Source organism: Octopus bimaculoides, chromosome 6, assembly GCF_046866305.1.
Source record: "Octopus bimaculoides isolate indiv1 chromosome 6, ASM4686630v1, whole genome shotgun sequence".
Taxonomy (NCBI): Eukaryota; Metazoa; Mollusca; class Cephalopoda; order Octopoda; family Octopodidae; genus Octopus; species Octopus bimaculoides.
In genome coordinates this window covers 85,242,054-85,264,613 of record NC_142933.1, presented here as the reverse complement: position 1 = coordinate 85,264,613, position 22,560 = coordinate 85,242,054, and the positions used below count along the sequence as shown (strand labels likewise).

Genomic DNA, 22,560 nt, shown 5'->3' with positions numbered 1-22,560 from the left:
ATACTATTTCAGTATTAACCTCTGAATATAGTCACAGCAGTATAATCTGAATGTTGCTGTAGTACCTGACTGGAAACGTTTCGTTTCCACTAGCATCTCTTGGAAGATAGAGTGTAGCTCGAATTTCTAGGACCTCATCACATGGCATTAATTCTTGCGACACCCATCCATTGTATTGTGTCCTCCGGGCAAGACATACTACTCTCTTCGCCTCAGTGAGCCTAATAAGTGTCATTCCCCACTTCATGGCCCAGTGATTTGCAGTTGGAAATGCATCCGACTGTAAAAGCACTTTCTTTAATAATATGCAAGCGTTCGGTGTTGGAGAAGAGAGTGAATAGTTGAAGGGGGAGGGGTTATTAAAAAAAAAAATTTTTTTTTCACCACCATTTTTTAATATGCAAAAATGAATAATCTCTTGCCTTTGTGAACATTGCTGTAATACTTTTCCTAAAAGTTATATATTTTCTAGCTTGAAATAATTCTATTCGTCTCCATATTCATATTTTTGATAAGACACCATTGCTATGGATACCAAAAGATAACATGGAATTGGAGGGTGGTAGTAAGTAGCTAAAGAATTTTCAGAGAAAGTGTGTGTGTGTGTGTGCCCCTGCGCATGTGTGTCTGAGGTTTTCTGATTGAATCAAATATTGATGCTAATACTTAAGAATTGGATTCATTGATTTTGATGAAATCAATAATATGTGTGTGGGGCATTAATGTATCAGAAGTTAAGGCTCTGGACTATTGACCACATATGGTGATGTGTTTGGTTTTGCTAGAGTCATTATATTGTGTCTCCGAGCAAAGTGAACCACAATGTTCTACATTAGACCAAGAACAGGCAAAATTTGCCTGCATTCAGTTGTGTGTGTGTGTGTATTTGAATTATCAGTATGTGTTAGCTACAGGGAAGGCATTCAACTAGCTGTAAAATAATCTGCCAGTAATCCTTGCCTTCAGTTCATCTTTGCTGTTACAAGGAGTTCTGTTGGTCTCTTGCTCAACTGCACCCCAAGGGGGTTGCAGTCTGGGGAGTTAGGTGGTCAGATGTTAAGAGTGATGTGGTTGCAGAAATTGTCTGACAGCCATGACTGGTTTCCGCTGCTTGTTTGGCATGGTGCAGAATGCTGCTGCCAGACCTAGTGTCTTCTAGCAGCCACCCTCTTGACCCAGAGCAGCACTACCTCCTCCAGGCACTTGATATAGGCCTCTGTGATGTTGACTGGATGTTTGATTTTTACTACTCTCGATACATGTCCTCGGATTGCATTATCCTCAGATTGACACCCAAACACTCTGAAATGTTCGTATTTGAGCTTGCGGCGCAAATGCCAAGCATTACAGTATGTCATTTCCAAATTTCTAGCTGAGTGAATCCTGTCATGTTGGTGTTTTTCTTACAGACAGTGCCCAACTGACCCTACCATACTGTGTAGTCAACAAAAGCAAACAATGCGCTTGCACAAAATTGAAAATATAAAATGGTGACAATTTATTTATTGCACCCTGTATGTATATATATGTATATGTATATATATATATATATATATATATATATACACATATATATAAGTTAGATAGAAAGATAATTAGATAGATAGAATATATATATATATATATATATATATATATATATATATATATATATATATATATATATATATACATATATAAGTTAGATAGATAGATAGGTAGGTAGGTAGGTATGTTTAATATACATACATATATGTATATAAAATACAACACACAAATATATGTACTATGTAGACAGGTATTTGTAAGATATAAATAGATTAGTGTGATATATATATATATATATATATATATATATATATATGTTTATATACACACACTTGTAAGTCTGTGTGTATGTATATTCTTGTTTAGTGTACTCATCTCATTTATCTGCTAGATGAAATAATTGCTACTCAGATAAAGAACCATAAGTGTCTTAGCCAGTTACTGAGGACATTTCATTGAATTGCTTTCAAAGAAACATCAATAAATTTTTGCTTATAACAATGCTCTGACTCTTGCTTGTTGTTGTCTGCACAATTCAATGATACTCTGACAGCTATGCAATTGCTATGAATTAAGTCCAAAAGCAGGCTTTTTCACAAACTATTTATGATACAACTACCTTTTCCTTTGTCATTCGTTATATCTTTTGTATTTATACCTGATGAAATCCATCACTCATTGTGTCGAATATAGCATTTTACCCTAATTTTGCCAAAGACATTGTATTTTTTTTTTGTTTTTTAAATTTATTTTATTTTTGTAATTTATCCTATTAACTTTTTACAGTTATTTTTTTTTCGTTTGTTTTTTGTTTTTTCTTTGTATCTTGTGTTCTGCTGGTGCACACTTTATGTTTTATCTATCTCATTAACTGGGGGTTCCATCATAGTGAATCAGTATGGGTCAGCTCTCTGCACTCTCGAACCAAACAGGTAATTCAGTGCATTGTGCCTTTTCTGTATTTCGCCCACCTATCGTTTGTTCATCATAATGCACTCTTGTCATTGATCGCACACTTCAGATATGATAGGTCATAAATTTACCTGGGAAAAAGTTTTATTGCAATTGATCAGTCCTGCTGTTGCTTAGTGTCACAAGCATTTACAAATATGACTTTTCAAACATTGCTCGAACCAGCCTGATTTGGTCAACATCATGAGAAAATGTCTCAAATCTATTATTTATTCCACTGTTTTTACTCAGCTTTTTTTGGCTCAAAGTAAATGATATCTTTCAAAATGAAAGACCTGACTATGAATGTCTTGTTTTATTCATTTTATAGTACATTTGTGTCTAAAATATTTGCCAATTTATAAAGTGCAAAACTTGGAAAATGTCCAACTTGTAAATTATCAATAATAAATATATATGATCTCAAGAATTTAATGATCTCTCTCTCTCTCTTTCTCTCTCTCTCTCTCTCTCTCTCTCTCTCTCTCTCTCTCTCTCTCTCTCTCTTACCAAAAAAAAAAGAAAAGAAAAAGCAAAGTATTTTCTTTCCTTCTTAAAACATTGAGCTCTTCTATTTTAGCCCATTTTTTGATTTTTGATTTTTTTGTAGTGAGGGGTGTTCAAAGATTTACTTTTGTTCAAGATTCACAAAAATAAACTAACAAACAATAACATGACACAATTTTTCTTTTGTTGTGAAATAGCTGGATAGAATGCCATAACAGATGATTAAAAAAAAAATGGTGGGTGGATACTTATCTTTTGCAATTTTATTCCAAGAATTGCGGGGATGGAACTAAAACAAAAAAAAATATATTCAAACTGAAAAACCCTGGTGAAATGGAATATCACCAACTCTCGATTAAAATTGTAATAGAAAGTTTTCTTTGTGATATCTCTATGGAGGTGGAAAAGAAGGACTCTACTTTGTGGAGAGACAAATTGACAAAAAAACGTCAAATTTGTGTTATGTTGATGTGCCAAGAAGAGAAGAAGTATCTTCTGGTTGGAGCAACTCCTTCGTTTTATTTAAACATATTTACTTGATTCTTATATTTAATATAGTATTATTGGTTGTTCCCGTCTTGAATAGTTATGGTGAACAGCTGCCAAGTCCATTGCTTCATATTCTCCTGCAATATTCCCAGACAATGTTCCTTTGTCTGGTGGCGATAGCATAAGGTGTGAAGTGGTGGATAAGATGGAAAAGACTTGGGTCAGATACTTTCTTCTCTGATCAAGCCTACGTAAACTTATTCAAGTTCCATTTAGCGAGGAAGCTTAGAGTGGAGAGGGAAATGCTGTCCCCACTAAATTTTCGGAAAGATGGGTTTACAATGTGCAAGAAAGGCCCGTGTGAATGGACCTGTGCTACTTAAGGTTGTCAGAGTAAGTCTTGAGGATTATTTTGGATAATGTAGTCCTAAATTAAAGATTTCCTTGAGAGAGGGAGAGGATAGACATAACTTCAGGTTAAACCTCAATACATACAACAGTAACAGTGCCAACATCATAACAACAAAATCTCAAAAGGTTCTGTCTTTCAGAGATCTGTAGAAATACAGCTCTGAGTGATATTCCATAAATTGTATGACTCAAAAAAAAAAAAAAAGTGGGGAGAGATTTTTTTTGTTGGTGCTAATATTTAATAGCTGGAAGGTGGTGAGCTGCCAGAAATGTTAGCGTGCTGGGTGAAATGTTTAGCGGTATTTCATTTGTTCTTACGTTCTGAGTTCAAATTCCGCCGAGGTCGACTTTACCTTTCATCCTTTCGGGGTCGATAAATTAAGTACCAGTTATGCACTGGGGTCGATGTAATCGACTTAATCCGTTTGTCTGTCCTTGTTTGTCCCCTCTGTGTGTAGCCCCTTGTGGGCAGTAAAGAAATAAGAAATGTTAGCACGCCAGGTGAAATGCTAAGCAGTATTTCATCTGTTTTTACAGCCTGAGTTCAAGGGATCGATAAATTAAGTACCAGTTGTGTACTGAGGTTAATCTAATCAACTACCCCCACCCATTCCCCCCAAATTTCGGTCCTTGTGCCTAGAATAGAAAAGAATATTTAATGGCTTGATAACATGCCAGGCAAAATGCTTGGTTGCATGTCATCTGCCCTTACGTTCTGAGTTCAGATTCCACTGAGGTTGACTTGACGTTTCATTCTTCCAGGATCAATAAAATAAGTACCAGTTGAGCATGAGGAACAATGTAATTGACTAACTTACTCCCCTGAAATTGCCAGCCTTGAGTCAAAATTTGAAGCCATTATTTAGCACTCAAGAATCTCAGAAACTTGTTTCAGTTTGGCAGTATTAGAGGGTGGGGGGGATACCTACTTTCTGTTAAGTTGATTGAAATTGGTGTAATGAACAGTGTTCCTCTCATTTCTGCCTTGAGCAAGCATTGACCTGGAAGACCATGCTGATGCTTGCTCCAGTCATTACCAAATATGGTGATATCCTCAAGATTGTCATTTGGGATCAAAGTATCTTGGTTTCGACAGTATTTAGCAAGCTAGGATTGTCTACTTGGTCAAAAATATATACATTGGTTTAGTGGTCTACCACTCTAAGCTGTTAGTATTGTAACATTGCTCAGTGTTTAGCAGTAATGCCCCTCTCTCTCTCTCCCTCCCCCCTCTCTCTCTCACACACACACAAACATATACACATACACACACGTAAAAATATGTGTATTTATGCATGTTGTTTATTTTATGGTAATAGTATATGTGTGTGTGTGTGTGTGTGTGTATATATATATATATATATATGTGTGTATATATATATATATATATATATATATATATATATATATATATATATATGTGTGTGTATATATATATATATATATATATATATATATATATATATATATATATATATATATATATAACTGTATCAAGGTCTTTCATTGTACAGTATGGTCCGATTGTCACATAATAATAATAATAATAATAATAATAATAATAGTGATAATGATAATCATGGTAATAATAAAACTAATAAATATATTAGCATATATTTTTGAAATGACTAATATGACTCTAGCAAGATGCAATTGTTTAAGTTTTCAACACACGATCTATTCCGATGAAAGCACTTGTCAAACAAGTGCAACTAAAGAATGCTAAATAATCTGACTTAAATCCCTGCTTTGATTCAACATAGCAATAACAACCTATCTAAAAAAAAAAAGAAAGAAAAGAAAAGGATTTAAACAAACAAAAAAAAAAAAAGATTTTAAATAATACTATTGACTTAAAAGAGATTTTTTCTACTTTCTTCATTACCTCGTCCTTCTTTAGTGATAGAAGAGGAGGCTAAATTCTGATGAATAAATATGAAACGGGGTGGTGAGGTGAGTAGTTGGGGGTCTCTAAAACAGGTTTGTTTTCCTTTTCTCTCTGTCTGTCTGTCTGTCTTTCTGTGTCTCTCTTTATCAGTCTGTCTTTCCCTCTCTCCGTCTCTTAACTACCAACCTATTGACTGTACTTGTAATAAATATACAAAATGAAGCATCTTGCACTAAAGATCTGTTACAGTTTGATGTTCACTCGTTTATCAGAGGCATTTTGTCAAAGCCATATTAGACACACAGACACACACGTATATCTGTTTGGAAACTATGAGTATCATCTTTCCTCTGTTGATACTAGACCTTTGACATTTCTCTAAAATTAAACAATTTCTGTAACTTGCTGAACTTTTAGGAAATAGCTTCTAAGAATATTACTGAAGTCAGTGAAAAAAATAACAATAATAAATAAATAAATAAATAAACTAAATCACAGGCCAAAAAAAAAAAAAAGCTAATTTGTTTGTATTTCGTTTTACTTTTCATAGCTTTCTTCTTACACACAAACACACACATGCATACACATGTACATACATGTATGTATGTTTGAGAGAGAAAGTGTGTAAGTCTGTGCGTATCCTTACTTTATTAGGCATTTCATTTCGGTGAGAAAGCAAGGGCTATCCAGAAAAGCATCAATTTAAATGCTTATTCCCTCTTTCTTGCCTTTACTAGGTATATCTCATCTCAAACAGCATCCTTGTATATATATATCTCACTTTGTGTGTGTGTTTGTGTGTGTAGATTTGATTCTATAGTATCACAGTTACTTTCTTTTCCTACACCCAAATCCATCAAACATCTCATAACATTACTTATACTTTCACTTAATGGAAGCCTATCAATATAATGTTTTCTAGCTTAGCAGCTTTTTTTTTCAGTGTTTTTTCTTCTTCTTCCCCTTTCCTTTTTTTTTCATCTTTATTAAAGCTTAATTGAGGTGGTTTTAACTCACCTGATTTAACTACATACATATATTGCTGAAAAAGTTTGTGGAAGATTTTTAACCATTAGCAAATATTCAATTCTCAATCAAGAAAGCTCACTCGTATCATATCAGTTTTCTGTTCTGTCTTCCTTGAGCAATATTCAACCGAAAGCTAGCTAGATCTGTGTTTTCTTCTCTTTTTTCTTCTCTGCTCCTCTATTTTGTAATCACAAGTAAGATTCAGTTAAACATGCACTACCATGTTTCCTGACCAATATGATGGCTGGATCAAGGGTGATGTGCAAAAATCTTGATCAAATGGTTGATCAGTTAGTCATTAACTTTAATATGTTGGTTCATGAACTCATTTGATCCTCTTTATTAGCTAGTTGTAAGGTGATGAATTGGTAGAGTCATTTCAAGTTGTTGGATAGAACGGATGTCTTGCCATATTTTTCCAACTCTCTGAATTCTGATTTCGAATCCTGTTGAGGTCAACATCACCTTTTATCCTCCCAGTGTCAGCAAAACAACACCAATCCAGGTCAATGGATTGGCAGAAGTATTAGTGTCAGGCAGCATAGCATGTGGTATTTTCCTAGTTCTTTGTATTCTAACAGCAATGCCTGAGATGAAATTGGTGCCAAGCTGCATTGGTCCTAAGGTGCCAGCTCTTTCTCTTGGTTAAACATTGGTAGTGTGCAGAGGAAGAACTTACATGTATGGCATCTGTTAGCTTTCGTTAGAAAACTTCAACCAAGCACAAGCATATCTCTGCTAAGCAGCAGAAGATATAGAAGTAGTTGTAAATATGACAAGATTTGACCTAGCAAATTGCTTCACTTCCTATGTATTCTTATTTAGCAATGATTGGGCTCCTGACAAGTTCTAATGTGGTGCTGGGTTTTAGTAACAGACCCAGTTTGGAACGTTTCTGGCACAGGGTGGGGATATTCTAACAAATAACTTTTTTAATTTTTGCATATTTGACTTTGCACTGTTTAATTCCTTATCAATAGGAATCAGTAATATTTTTGGAATAACCAAATCAATTAAGCTTTTCACCTCCCTTACAGAAACTGCTTTTGTACTTAATTGAAAATATTTAGTATTAATAATAATAATAATGATCAGTAGTTTTATCATTATCATTCTTGAAGTATTTACACACATTCATTTCCACACACGAGTTTATTTTGATATAAATTTGAAGTGGATTCATTGGTTTCAAATATAAAATAGGTAGGAGAGAGGAGGAGTGATTTTTACTTTCTAAAAAATCAATGCTGTCTCTTCATTTCATATGAATTTCATCTGTTGTAAATATTTGAAAATAATCTTTGTTTATTTATTTATTTTTTTTTTTTGTTTGGTTCCTTTTCTATGGCTGCTGGATTCTAGAAAGAGAGAGTGTGTCAGAAGCTAACAAACGAACGATAATTATCTCTGATATTTTACCAAGCATAAAGAGTGTTATGTATCTCTTGGGAAATGGAAGAAATCTTTAAAGCATAATGACATCTTGGTCAGATTGTGAAAGAAATGCCTATAAGAATGGTTTTAAAACGTATCAAGTGATGGGGAGGAAAAAAAGAAAAAAAAAGAAGAAGAAAATTGCATCTTTTCGTATTTTCGTTTTCAATGAGACAAATGCATAATAATATTTTTTCTTCTTCTTTCTTTGCAGATAAGGTTGTGTCACAACATCCTGCAGATCGAGGGATCGGACCAATTCCTGGCTATGTTGTTTCACCTTATCCTTATCCCAATGGGGCTTCTGTTCCAGCTAGTTTGGTAAGTCTCTGTTTTATTGCAGTAGATAAACTGCTTTGATAGCTTGAATTAGGCAGCGTTTTTTTTGTTGTTGTTTTTTTTTCCTAACAACATGGCTAGACAAAAGGCACTTAGATTAGTTGGCTTATTTGCTTCTTGTTCATTTATTATTATTATTATTATTATTATTATTATTATTACCATCATCATTATTATTATTATTATTAGTAGCAGCTTGTATGTTTACATTAGTAGTATCTTCCTCCTCTAATCTTGTCTGGTGGTTAAATAATCACCAATAGTGGTGATTTTTCATATACATTTTCAGTATTTCAACAACTGGTGAGGTTGTTTTTTTTCCTTCTCTCTCCCTCCATTCATGTAGGCAGCAATCAAGTGGGAGTGGAAGGAAGCACTATATATATATATATATATATATATATATATATATATATATATATGTGTGTGTGTGTATATATATTCATGCCTTCAATTGGGTGTGCGTGTGTGCACTGAGGTCATACTAATTATTCCACACATTAACACAACAATCAGATTACCAATCTCCTTGTTTTGATCAACTGGCAGATAAGAATCTTTCCAAGCCATTACCTTTCTCTAACACAATAAGGCTCATTAGTTTTGCTTTTTTCTTTTATTTTTTTATTTAATGTATGCTTTTTTTTTTGTCTTGTGTTTCATATTTTTTGTATATTCTTTTCCCCTCTCTGTATATTCTGATTGTATATCTATATCTATCTGTATATATTTATATATTTCACCCAGCAAAAGGGTTCCTAAATATTAACTAAAAGGCCTTAGTAAAATCATGTAATAATCGTTTCTTGAATAATTAACTCTGATTTATGCTTAACTATTAACATCTCGAGTTGTGATTCTTTCTGTATTACTACACGTGTCTGTGTGTGTATCTATATAATTGTAGGGTGTGAATTTATCAATGTTGTAAATCCTGCTGAAATTACAGGGGTCACTTTCGACATTTTTGATTGTCTTAATAAAAGGTTGTCTTTCCCATTTAGTGGATGTTGAGATACTGTTGAAATATGTGACTGTATCTATTCTTCTAATTCATCATTTGCCACCATCAAAAGACTGTGGTCACTCTGCCCTGTTTCCCCACTCCCAGCAAAATTTCACAAAATTCACTTTTACTGACTTAATACATTATATATATATATGAAATTGAACCATACTCGATGACTGGTCACCGTACCAGTGGAGCACTAACAGCACTGTTGAGCATGTTCATGCCAGAGTAGCTGTCTGGCTTCCATGCTAGTGGCCGTAAATAGCACTATTAGAGCGTAATCGTTACCAGTGTTGCCTTCTAACACTTGTGCTGGTGGCACGTTAGAAAATCATTCGAGCGAGGTCATTGCCAGTGCCGCTGGACTGGCTCCCGTGAAGGTGGCACGTAAAAAACACCATTTGAGCATGGCCATTGCCAGTATCACCTGACTGGCCTTTGTGCCGGTGGCATGTCAAAGCACCACTACACTCTCGGAGTGGTTGGCATTGGGAAAGGCATCCAGCTGTAGAAACTCTGCCAGATCAGATTGGAACCTGGTGCAGCCTTCTGGCTTGCCAGTCCTCAGTCAAATCGTCCAACCCATGCTAGCATGGAAGGCGGACATTAAACGACGATGATGATAAGCCATAGGTGCAAAGCATGGCTGTGTGGTCAAGAAGTTCATTTCCCAACTGCATATCTTCTCCTATATCCCCAGGCCAACTAAAGCCTTGTCAGTGAATTTGGTAAACAGAAACTGAAGAAAGCCTGTCGTGTGTATGTATGCACACACGTGTATGTATATGTCTGTGTCTCTTTGTCTTGAATCATGTGGTAGTTGTACATGAGTATTACTGTCATACAGGCAATGTCATCCCTTTCCATGTATGGTTGGCTGGTGACAGGAAGCGCATCCAACCATAGAAAATCTGCCTCAATAAATTCCATGTAACCCATGCAAACATGGAAAAACTGGACCTTAAAATGGAGTTGATGATGTTAATCAAATAACAATGGCAAGCCAAGCAAGCTTGAACCTGCACTCCATGAACTCTTACGAGTTTAACACTTCTGAGTTTCAAAATTCCATCACAATCACCTTTACATATCAGCTCCTTACCAGTTAATCACTAGAAAAAACCCCAAAAGACCATTTTATCTAAAAAAAAAAAAAAAAAAAAAAAAAAAAAAAAAAAGAAAAGAAAACAAACCCATCCTTATTTAATTTCCTCAAACCATTATCATTTTAAAATCTGTTTTGCAAATACTTCAACCATTCTTAGATCTTCTTCCTTGGTCTTGTTTTTAGAATTGCGTTCCCTAATCTATTAAAATTGGTTGCAAAACACCTGGATAATCCTCAAATGGCAACATTTTGTTTGTGTTCTGTGTTTCATCAAAATGACAATTATTTTACTTTAGTGTGAATTTGTTTTCAATTCCTATTAGTCTTTTAACATTTTGCTTGTGTTTATATATAAACACAGTAAAACACATGACCTATAGCTGGTGGTGGTGGTGATGTTGGCAGTAAATGTGTGTGTGTGTGTAGTTTGCTTCACTTTTATATTCTAGTTGATAACTTTTGTCTGTAGGTGGTATTAAGCTCTCGGTAATTACTAGTTACTCACTGGATAACTGCATTTGTGTACAGAGACTAAATAGCCGCAGGTGTTACCGACTTAACATTGAATATGCATTGCTGTGTATTTGAACTTAGGTGTGTACAGTTGTCTCTGTACAAACAGTTTATTAGAATTTACATGTTCACCACTTGTAAATAAAGCACATGGCCTTTTTGAAAGACTTTTTCCATTGAGGAGTTTACCTTAGAAAGAAAGATACAACAGTTCTTCAGATACTGAATAATCGGCATTGTTTGTTCCTTTCTCTCTCTTCTTTACTATAATAGCTGTTTCATGCTTTAAACTGGTTGTCATTGTGTCTTTGATTAATTCCTTTCTGAATACCAATTAACTACTGCTTCTATTTCTCTTTTATGGCTCAATGTTCCTTACAAAGAAAGACTCTGTATGTGTGTGTGTTTTCTTAGAGTTTTCTGCTATTTGCTATATCTAAGAATAGTTGATTTTGGCAAGTCAATCTAGCTTACATTCTTTGAATAGTTGATAACTTTCTATGTTAATAACCGTTTCAGATAATGAATTTCAAATCCACCGTTAAACGTGGTAACAAGTACAATTACTTTTCATAAGTCTTTCATGTCTATGTATCCTTTCTCTCTTTTACAATCTCTTCAATATGACATTAAATTATGGAATCAACATAGTTTAATCCTTTATCTTCAAAGCACATTTGATTGAACTAATTGCAAAAATCATCAAGAATTTAGATGTATTTAATATAAATGTTAAATTAAAAGTATTATTTTAAACCTAATTCAAGAAAAACAATGGAACTTTTTCGCTGATAGAATGATTCTAGATTGGTTTCAAATTTTGGTACAAGGCCATCAATTTTGGGTGAGGCAGTTACTCTCTTTTACTCTTTTACTTGTTTCAGTCATTTGACTGCAGCCATGCTGGAGCACTGCCTTTAGTCGAGCAAATCGACCCCCAGGACTTATTCTTTGTAAGCCTAGTACTTATTCTATCAGTCTCTTTTGCTGAACCGCTAAGTTACGGGGGTCGTAAACATACCACCATTGGTTGTCAAGCAATGTTGGGGGGACAGACACACAAACATATATATACATATATACGACAGGCTTCTTTCAGTTTCCGTCAACCAAATCCACTCACAAGGCTTTGGTCGGCCCGAGGCTATAGTAGAAGACACTTGCCCAAGATGCCACGCAGTGGGAATGAACGCGGAACCATGTGGTTGGTAAGCAAGCTACTTACCACACAGCCACTCCTGAGCCTTGCTTACATTGACCCCACTGCTCAACTGGTACTTATTTTATCAACTCTGAAAGAATGTAAAGATAGACAAAATGCCACTAAGCATTTTACCTGGCAAGCAAAAGATTCTGCCAGCTCCACCGCCTTCGAGTGACTCAGTATTGAGATTTGAGTCAAAATTTATTGTAAGGTTCATGTTGATTGTGACTTCAAGTTTTCCTCCAAGGTCTTGTCCCAGTGTGTTTTCTTGATGAACTTTTCGGTTTTCTGTAATAAAACTTTAGGGAAGGCTTTCTTGTTTGGTATTGGCAAGTTTTTCGTTGAGAATGAAATATCAGTTGATTGAATAAGCCAATGGCGAGCTGGCAGAAATGTTAGCACGCCAGGCAAAATGCTTAGCGATATTTCATGTCTTTTACGTTCTGAGTTCAAATTCCGCCGAGGTTGACTTTGCCTTTCATCCTTTCAGGGTCGACAAATTAAGTTGCATACTGGGGATCAATCTAATTGACTGGCCCCCTCCTCAAAAATTTCAGGCCTTGTGCATAGAGTAAAAAAGAATAAGTGAAAGTTGAACTCCAAGTCAACTTGAATTTTACAGTAAATAGACCAGGTGTTGGCAGCCTTTTTCAAAAAGCATGATGTATGAGCCATAACATGACAACAAGCTGATGTTTGGAGCATACCTTAACTGAAAAAGGTTTTCACATAGTTTTAACAGAAGGTTGTAATTTTATCACAGAACCAGCAGCAGTTTCAGGTGGATTGGTAATTGAAAGGGCTAAACTAGTAATTCTGGACTAAAATACTTCTAAATCTGATTTAAAATTATATTTTTGAATTCAAGTAAAAGCCCCTCAGATTATTTTTGTTCATTCCTTTCTTTCATTGACCCTTTTGTTACCGAATTTCCATTGAAATATGCTGCCTTTACTTCATTTTTGAAAATAATGAAGAATTTTGTAAAATGTCTCGCATTTTTAAGTTGGTGTTTAGACAAAAAAAAAAAAGTCTGAAATTTTGAAGAATTCAATTTAGATCACTTTTAAACTGGAAGTTTGTCTTTTATAACATGAAGTGATCCCAGGCTGGTTGGTACCATTAAGGTTAAAGGAGACATTTGTTTTTGTTTTTTTTAAATCTTCCTTTTGTATATAAATAGTTTTGTTTTAATACTTTACTTTCGTTTCATTCTATTCACCTATAATTATTCAAATTACGTTTCAAATAGTGGTTAAATAAAAAATATAGTGTACAGGAATAGTCCTAACCAAAACCCAACACACACACTCTCTCTCTCCCACTCACCCACTGACATACACACTCCCTCTCACACACACTCTTTTTCTGACACACATTCTTTCTCTCTCTCTCACACACACACACACACACACACACACAGACACAGAGTTTCCTTTATGGCAAATACAGGCATATATAATTGTGACTCCACTAACAGACTTGCTGTCTCCTCTCTGTCTTTCCTATTGTGACATTTATGGCCTTTCATTCCACAGAGCTGGTTATCCTGTTCCTCCAACTAAATACTGGGCCCAGTCTTTCCTTCCCAGAATACTTGTTCTCTGGTATCTTCTCCCTGTGCATATCTTTCCTACAGGTGTTATCTGCAATTGTGGAGGCACAATGGCCCAGTGGTTGGGGCAGTGGACTCGCGGTTTCTATTCCCAGACCGGGCGTTGTGAGTGTTTATTGAGCGAAAACACCTAAAGCCCCACGAGGCTCCGACAGGGGATGGTGGCGAACCCTGCTGTACTCTTTCACCACAACTTTCTCTCACTCTTTCTTCCTGTTTCTGTTGTGCCTGTAATTCAAAGGGTCAGCCTTGTCACACTGTGTCACGCTGAATATCCCCTACGTTAAGAGTACACGTGTCTGTAGAGTGCTCAGCCACTTGCACGTTAATTTCACGAGCAGGCTGTTCCGTTGATCGGAACAAAATCTTCCTGAGGGAATTTGGTAGGCAAAATCTGCAAGAAACCTGTCGTATTAATTTGTGTGTGAGAGAGAGAGAGAATTTTACTATTCCACGCTTGAGTGCAGCCGTGTTGATGTTGACGTTATGACTGACTGGACGCTACACGCTAATAAAATATCCCTTACTTGAAAACAGTTAAGCGTTAGTGATAGGAAGAGCGCCCAGCTGTAATAATCCTATCTCAGAATAACTCCCTGTCCCAACTCATGGTAGCATAGAAAAGCAGAAACAAAACCAGAGACGTTAAGCAAATGAATGAATGAACGAACGAAGTTTGAATTAATACTGTTCAGGATAAGATACACTACGAAAACAATATGAATTTCACACAGCTGGAGTGCTTCGGATCAACTGGCAGGTCTCTTCAATCAGGAGTCAATAATTAACACTTGTGGGTTACTGGGTCCAACCCCTCTTAATATTAAATCAGTTCAAACAAATACGTTAAGAAAAAATGCCCAACTTTAATATTGATTATTATATTCTTAACATATTGTCTCATATATATATACCTTGTCGCAGTTAGTTTACTCAACAGTTTATCTCTCCGCCAAAACTAACAATGTATAGTTTGCGAGTTGTTGGAGTTTTTTTCTTCTTCCTTTCTTTAAAGTTTGTCCTATTGTTTTCACTGTAAATTGGTTTGTAATGTACTATTGAATATAGAAAAATCGCAATGTTGAAAATAATGCAACAAAGTTTATATATATATATATATATATATGTGTGTGTGTGTGTGTTTTATTTTATTTGTTACCAAAATGAGATTTTAGTTTTCTGTTCGTTGACGTATGCGATATAAGCTTCTTTTTTTTTTTTTAACTGTTCCAGTTTCTTAAGAATCCACGGGGTGTTGGTGGTGGGGTTAGTAGAAGTTGTTCTTTGGTTTATTTTTATTACATGTAACCTGATAGTGTTGATCTTCATTTTCACTACATTATATCTTTCATCTTCATTCCCTCCATATTGTTTTCATTATTTCTGCTTTTCTTTTCTTCTTACCATTTTCCCTTGTTAATGGCCTTTTGTTTCACTCAACATGGCTTTCTTCTTACAGCCTCTCTCTCTCTTCCCCTCTTGCACTTAACACCATTCTCATGCCTCTGCATTGTTGTTGTCTGTTTTAGTCGTAGAATAAACACTGTGCTCTTTACCCTTTTATCGAACCTCTTCATGCCATTCCTGCAGTTACCGAAATTCCTGCGCACTCTATGCAGTCTCTCAGTACTGACTACTCCACAAAATTTTAAAATTTTTACTCTTTTAATTAAAAAAAAAAATTCTTATCTCATTCATCTTCTTTGTTCTAAGAATTTCGAAAATAACTTTTTGGGAATATTCTATTTAAACTACTATAAACCACAATCGTTCTCGATATCAGGCAATTAGTAGAAATAGATAAAGGTAATATACTTTGTCTCTTTGCTTTGATATAAAATTTCGATAGTCAACTTTTTCAAAGTAGAGGGTGAATAACGAACATATATTTGAGAGGGGGAAAATTTAGGGCTTACAAAAAATTGTCCTTGTTCCTATATATGTATGTATATGTGGTAATCTTTCAGAGAAAGTATATTAAAACTGAAAGTAATTTGTTCGGCAATTTCCGTAATTTTTTTTTTATTCCTTTATTTTTTATCAGCTGATTCGCTTATGTTTATGTATCTTTTGCATATACATGTTCGCGTGTATTTGTGTCTGTCTGTGTGTATGAATATTCGTGTAAGTATATGTATATCTGTATGTGTTTTTGTCCATGTATGTGTGTGTATATTATACACACAAGTATATATATATATACATACATCATAATGCATAAACATATACGATTCAGCAAAAAAAATAATAAAAAATAGAATAAAACGTTTTACGGAAATTGCCGAAAAATACTTTCGGTTTTGATTTACTTTCTTCGAAAGATCGTCAATTATTTTAAGAAATCGTACAGAAGAAAAGTAATTTTAGTTGTTTTTGTTGTTTCGGGTTCGATCTTTCTGTACAGCATTTTGGTTAAACGTGTACATCAAGTACTTCTGTAAGAGTGGAATTTGATAGACGGGACCTGGGACCTTAGAAGATTTCAGTCGTTGTGTGTGTGTGTGTGGTGACCGAACGGTTGGTTAAGTGCGACAATAACTGATAACCTTAGCAGGAATTCCTTTGTACCGAATGACAGCCACACCCGTGTCATTCGCACTGTCCTTGTCCATAATCCCAGTGATCCAGTAACTTAGGCCGTCGGTAACCTGTAACCAACGACACTGTACTTCACCAAAATCGCCTATTGCGTTTGTGTGTCATTAAAAACAGTGAGAATGATGCAGAATATTTTGATTTCCATTTCTAAGTTCTCTCTCTCTCTCTCTCTCTCTTTGTGTGTGTTTATTAAACTATGTTCGTGTCAAAGTTTTTTCCCCGCTTCTCTCCCTTTTGATCTTCATTTGTTTATTAGTTCTTTTCTTCCTCTTCTCTTTTCTACCAATTCCTCACCATCTCTCTCTTTTTTTTTTACTCTTCCTTTCCATTCAGTTCTCTTTCTTTGATGCTTGTCCCGCTATTTTATCGTTTACTCTTGTCTTTTCTTCATCTCTGACAAGCTGTTTTCTTCTTTCTTTTATTATTTATTTCATTTTGTGTTTGTAAAATACAATTAAAGTTGTCGTGGTTGTATGGTAAGACGCTTGCTTCCCAACCATGTGGCTTTGGGGGTTCAGTCCCACTGCACAGCATCTTGGGCAACACTATCTTCCTGGGTCGACGAAAGCCTTGTGAGTGAATTTGTCAGACGAAATATAAATTTAATAATAAGGGTAGAAATTGATATTAATCAATTAAAACCAGTGGTCTAGCATATTAAAAAAATCTGAAGATTAAAATTATATTACATACAAAATTAAGAGGAATGATATTCTTCGTGGTTAGGTGATTCGGCATCTATTTCTAGCATATAGGAGTCTACTTTTGCTGATCATTCCTCTTAATTCTGTATATATATATATATATATATATATATATAGCTTGTGTCTTTGTATTTGTAACCACCACTGCTTGACTGCCGGTGTTTACGTCCCCGTGACTTAGCGGGTCGGCAAAAGGAAAACGATAGAATAAGTATCAGGTTTTAAAAAGTACTGGCGTCGATTTGTGCGGCATAAAACCCATCAGTTTATGATTCACAAGTCTTCCTTTGATCGCTTCTGTCGTCCGAGATACAGTACCATGCCAATTATCCGGCAAGCTTGGGACCGGAAGTGTCCCGGATTTACGAAATTTTTCCGGTTTTTTGGAGACAGGTAGTTAAAATATATAAAATGAACTATGAAAACTAAATTGTATTTAACAGATTCAAATTATGACACTTCTAATCCACTTAAAATATATCATACTGTGCCATGTATGTATGCAGTATGTTTATAGGGTGAAAATTAAACGAAGAATGCAGGTACAAATCTAACACAGTTCTAAAGCAGGGTATTTAAATCTTTTATCAATTAAAAAAATGTAATGAATAAAACTACTTTTACGCACTATGCAAATTAACCAACTTCAAAAACGGGGTCTGTTTATTCCGTGGACGGTACAAGTATATTGCAAATATATCCGGATTTCTGGAAGCCGGATAAAAGGTCCGGTACTGTATCATTATCAATGACTTACGGCAGGTTGTTAGGACTACTTCAGTTAAGCTGTCTAAGGGAAGTAACTCTTATGTAGCCAGGTGGAGAGTGTCACTCAGCTTCGCCACTCATTCATCATGGGTTTACTTTTTTATGTTACATGATCATCCACTGAAGAAAAACGTAGTGCTGTGACGTTCATGCGTTTACCAACAGCATTTATCACGATTGAGAATTCATTTTAATTGGCAATTAATTTTTTTTTTTTTTAAATACAGGATTAATTAAGAACTCCCTCTCTGCATCTGTTTTTCCATCTCGGGGTGTTATCTTAATTTTTATTAATACAAAGCATACTGATGTGTGTGTGTACGTGCGTACTGATGTGTGTGTGTGTATGTGCGTACACACACGCATACGCAAAATTAAAATGGCCAAAATTTCTCCACTGATTCATGTCTTGTCTATCTATCAGTTATGATTTCTGGAAACTATCCAAATTAAATTAGAAAAAATAAAAGAAAAGAACAAGAACATATATATTAAAAATTTTAAGTATATTTTTGTAATGTTACATCTTAAATTTATATTAGTTGTGTGTGTGTGTGTGTGTTCGTTCGTCGGTGAGGATCTTTCGATAGCTAGAAGGGGTTTGATAGTAGTGCTTCTAATATTTATGCTACTCCAGTGTATTTAGTTCTAGTTCCTCCCTCTCTCTCTCTCCTTCCTATTATCGAAGTGTATAGGGTGTTGGCATTTATTGATTCCATTTACTTTTTTTATATTGAGCAATATCTAATGTGGAATGGATAACCAGCGGAGTAGCGGACAGAGGGCAACGGAGAATAGCTAAAATTATATTAGCTTGGCTTTAATGGGATTTTTTGACGTGACACATTCAGATAATCTCCATATTCTTTCTCTCATTCTTTCGTTCCATTTCTTTGTTTTTTTTTTTAAATTAAAAAAAAAAATTTCCTTCTTTAAATTGCTGTTGATGTCATATTTCCTACTCGCCGTGTTTTTTCTACTACTACGACTATTACTACATGTTCCCCATCTCCTCCCTCTCGTTCAGTTATTATCTATATCCCCCCCCCTTCTATATATGTGTGTGTGTTTTCTCGTATAGGTTCGTTCCTCTCTCTTTTTAATGTAACTGCTATCTGTAGACTTGTCAGCGATATGTTATTATCAACACCAAAGATTCTAGTATTAAAAATAAGTACTCTGACAAGTGTTTGTTTTGACACCCGCAAAGCCATCGCCCTCTCCACCATCACCGCGTCCCCATCTTCCCTTATACACAGAAAGAGGTGGTCGGTCGGTCGGTCGGTCGGTACATCTAAGTTTACGTTATTTTTCTATTTTGTTCTATTCCATCACCACCAACCTCCTATTTCGTAGTATCATCGTCAGTCACTTTTATTTCTGATATCTGTTCCAATAAATACTGTATGTATTTCATTAGGGGAAGGGGGAAAAAAGCGTTCTACTTTACAGTGAGTGAATGAATGGATATATTTTGAACTACTTGCTTATATGTGTGCGTGCGTGTGTGTTAAGACCGATTTTAGACGTTGGAGCTTGTGAGGACGAGCACTAAATAGATATGGTATTCTATAAGCTTGTGGTGATGGTGGGGGGTTCTTTCTTCCTCCATTTATTGAATGTATTTGTAAGTCTTATCATCCGTCGACTTTGTTTATAACTGTCACCATTTGACCGAGAATGTATGCCTTTGTGTTGTGGACGCGACCGCCAGAAATAGCAGCCAAATCTGCCTCCGGTCTCAACGCTGCCATGTTTAACTTATAGGGAAAGAACATGTCGGGTAACAGTTCCAGATACGCTAGTATCTGCTTGATAAGGGCTAGCTGCCCTTGAACTGTATTATTTAACAAGTTATCAACACATAACAACTGAATTAGTTTATTTCCTTGTTGAGCCGAAATTGTTCAAATCACTTTTAATTATTCATGACATTACAATTGTAACCCTGTTTTTTTTTTTATTTTTTAAACTCCAAGATTACTTAATCCAATATATACTTGTCTAGTTTCTTTTTTGGAATGTGTGATTTACGGTAATTTAGCTGCTATTTCTTTCAAAGGCCCTTCATTGACCCAAACCATCAGGCAACTTCAGCTGGCGTACTTTCTTAGAACGTTAAAGCTTAATTAGGATAGGGGTTTGAAGCAGTAATAAAAGGTCACTTAAGTTATTCCCCCCCCCCCTCTTGGGCCCTCAATTCCTGATGCGGATGTAGAGGCGCCGTTGTATCTGGTAGAACCCAATCGATTTTTCCAGAGAGATGAATCGCAAGTGAAGAAAAAAGAGAGTGGGAGAGAGGAGGAAAAGAATAACTGATCACAAAAAAGATGAAAGGCAAAGTTGATCTGGCAGGATCTGAACATGGAAAGCATATAATGGAATGAATACAGCAAAACGTTATCTGGTGTGGTAACAACACTGCCAGGGTAAAGAATATGTGAAGATGCATGGCTCAGTGGTTAGAGTATTGGGCTCACAATCATGAGGTAGTGAGTTCGATTCCTGGACTGGGCTGTGTGTTGTGTTCTTGAGCAAGACACTTTATTTTACGTTGCTCCAGTTCACTCATCTGTAGTGTTGCGACGCCACTGGGTACCAAGTTGTACTGGCTTTTGCCTTTCCCTTGGATTACACTGGTGGCGTGGAGAGGGGAGGTTGGTATGTATGGGCGACTGCTGGTCTTCCATAAACAACCATGCCCAGATTTGTGCCTCGGAGGGGAACTTTCTAGGTGCAATCCCATGGTCATTCATGACTGAAGGGGGTCTTTTACCCTTTTACAACTCTGCCAAATCACCTAGCTGATTGCTTTGTATCGAGTAATAAAATACAGCTTGACAAGAATATTAGAATTCCAAGTTATTCACTAACTATGCATAGGCATGGCTGTGTGGTTAAGAAGTTCACTTTGCAATCGTATCAGGTTCAGGTTTCACTCTCACTGTGTGGCACCTTGGCTAAGTGTCTTCCATTATAGCCCAAAGCCAACCTTGAGAGTGAATTTGGCAAATGGAAACAATGTGTGTCTGTGATTGTCTTACCCACCAACTAGTATTGATTTGTTTACATTTTTGCAACTTAGCAGTGTGGCAAAGAGAGACCAATAGATTAAATACCAAACTTTAAAAAAAAAAATCCTGGGAGTCGATCTCTTCGACTAAAACCCTTCAAAGCAATGTGCCTCAGCATAGCCACAGTCTAATGGCTGGAACAAGTTTGGGACCAAGTTAAGATGAAAGATAGACAGTTTTAGCATTCGGATTACTCTGTCATATGTAATGCTTTTTTACTCTTTTACTTGTTTCAGTCATTTTGACTGTGGCCATGCTGGAGCACCGCCTTTAGTCGAGCAAATCGACCCCAGGACTTATTCTTTGGAAGCCCAGTACTTATTTTATCGGTCTCTTTTTGTCGAACTGCTAAGTTACAGGGACATAAACACACCACCATCGGTTGTCAAGCGATGCTGGGGAGACAAACACAGACACACAAACATATATACACACACACATACATATATATATATATATATATATATATATATATATACGATGGGCTTCTTTCAGTTTCCGTCTACCAAATCCACTCTCAAGGCTTTGGTCGGCCTGAGGCTATAGTAGAAGACACTTGCCCAAGGTGCCACGCAGTGGGAATGAACCCGAAACCATGTGCTTGGTAAGCAAGCTACTTACCACACAGCCACTCCTCAAATTGTTTTGAATTAATCTTGCATTATCTTATAGATTTGAGATTTCAATAATGTGATTGTTTATTTTTAGAATGTCAGTGCAGGATAGGTGTGAGAGGCGTGATATGACCAGTTTGGATGTAAAACATTGAATATTTGGGCCAGATATGGACGGTTTAAATGTTAAGGTTCTTATTCCCTTAATGCTTTCTTTGTAGACCTCAGGATAAGCCTTGATTATCAAAAGTGTTCCCGCTGGGATAATCTCATCTCCCCATCTAGACATAGTATGAGACGGTTGTATTATCCGATATGCCTTTCCATGTTAGGGTTTCTCCTTCATTCAAGTTACATTGTTGCTTTTGTTTCACCTCAGATCAGCTCTACTGATGCCAGCTTTTATAATCAAAGGTCATTCCAGCTATGACCATCTCTTCTTCATGCGAACCCTCCCAACTCCCAACATAATTTATGTAAGGCTTCATTCTCTCACTCCACCAAAAATGATCCAGATTTTGTAAGCCAAAGGAGATTTAGGCTGTTATTTCTAACAGATGGGTCACACACATACAGTGACTCCCATGTTATATATATCAAGTTACCTCAATGTTAGTTGCTATGGTGGTTGGTTTAATCAGCATGTTTGCAGCAAATGGCCCACTTGTATCATATATAATGAATTAGACATTAAAACTAATTTAAATAGTGCCGCCTTCTCTGTGAGAAACTAAGCAAAATTCAGTCTCTGGGGGGAAAACAAGCAAAAACGAAA

At 35.8% G+C, this 22,560-nt stretch overlaps 1 protein-coding gene across 31 annotated transcripts in view; it reads left to right on the top strand.

The window, feature by feature from the left end:
- Nucleotides 1-22,560, top strand: part of LOC106876393 (transcription factor 7-like 2) — a 551,963-nt gene that overhangs the window by 344,777 nt on the left and 184,626 nt on the right. For all 31 annotated transcript variants that reach the window (XM_089354184.1, XM_089354188.1, XM_089354194.1 and 28 more), the window contains one exon: nucleotides 8,451-8,557. In XM_089354184.1, coding sequence (XP_089210310.1) covers nucleotides 8,451-8,557 — 107 coding nt within the window. The remainder of the gene's footprint in view (nucleotides 1-8,450; nucleotides 8,558-22,560) is intronic.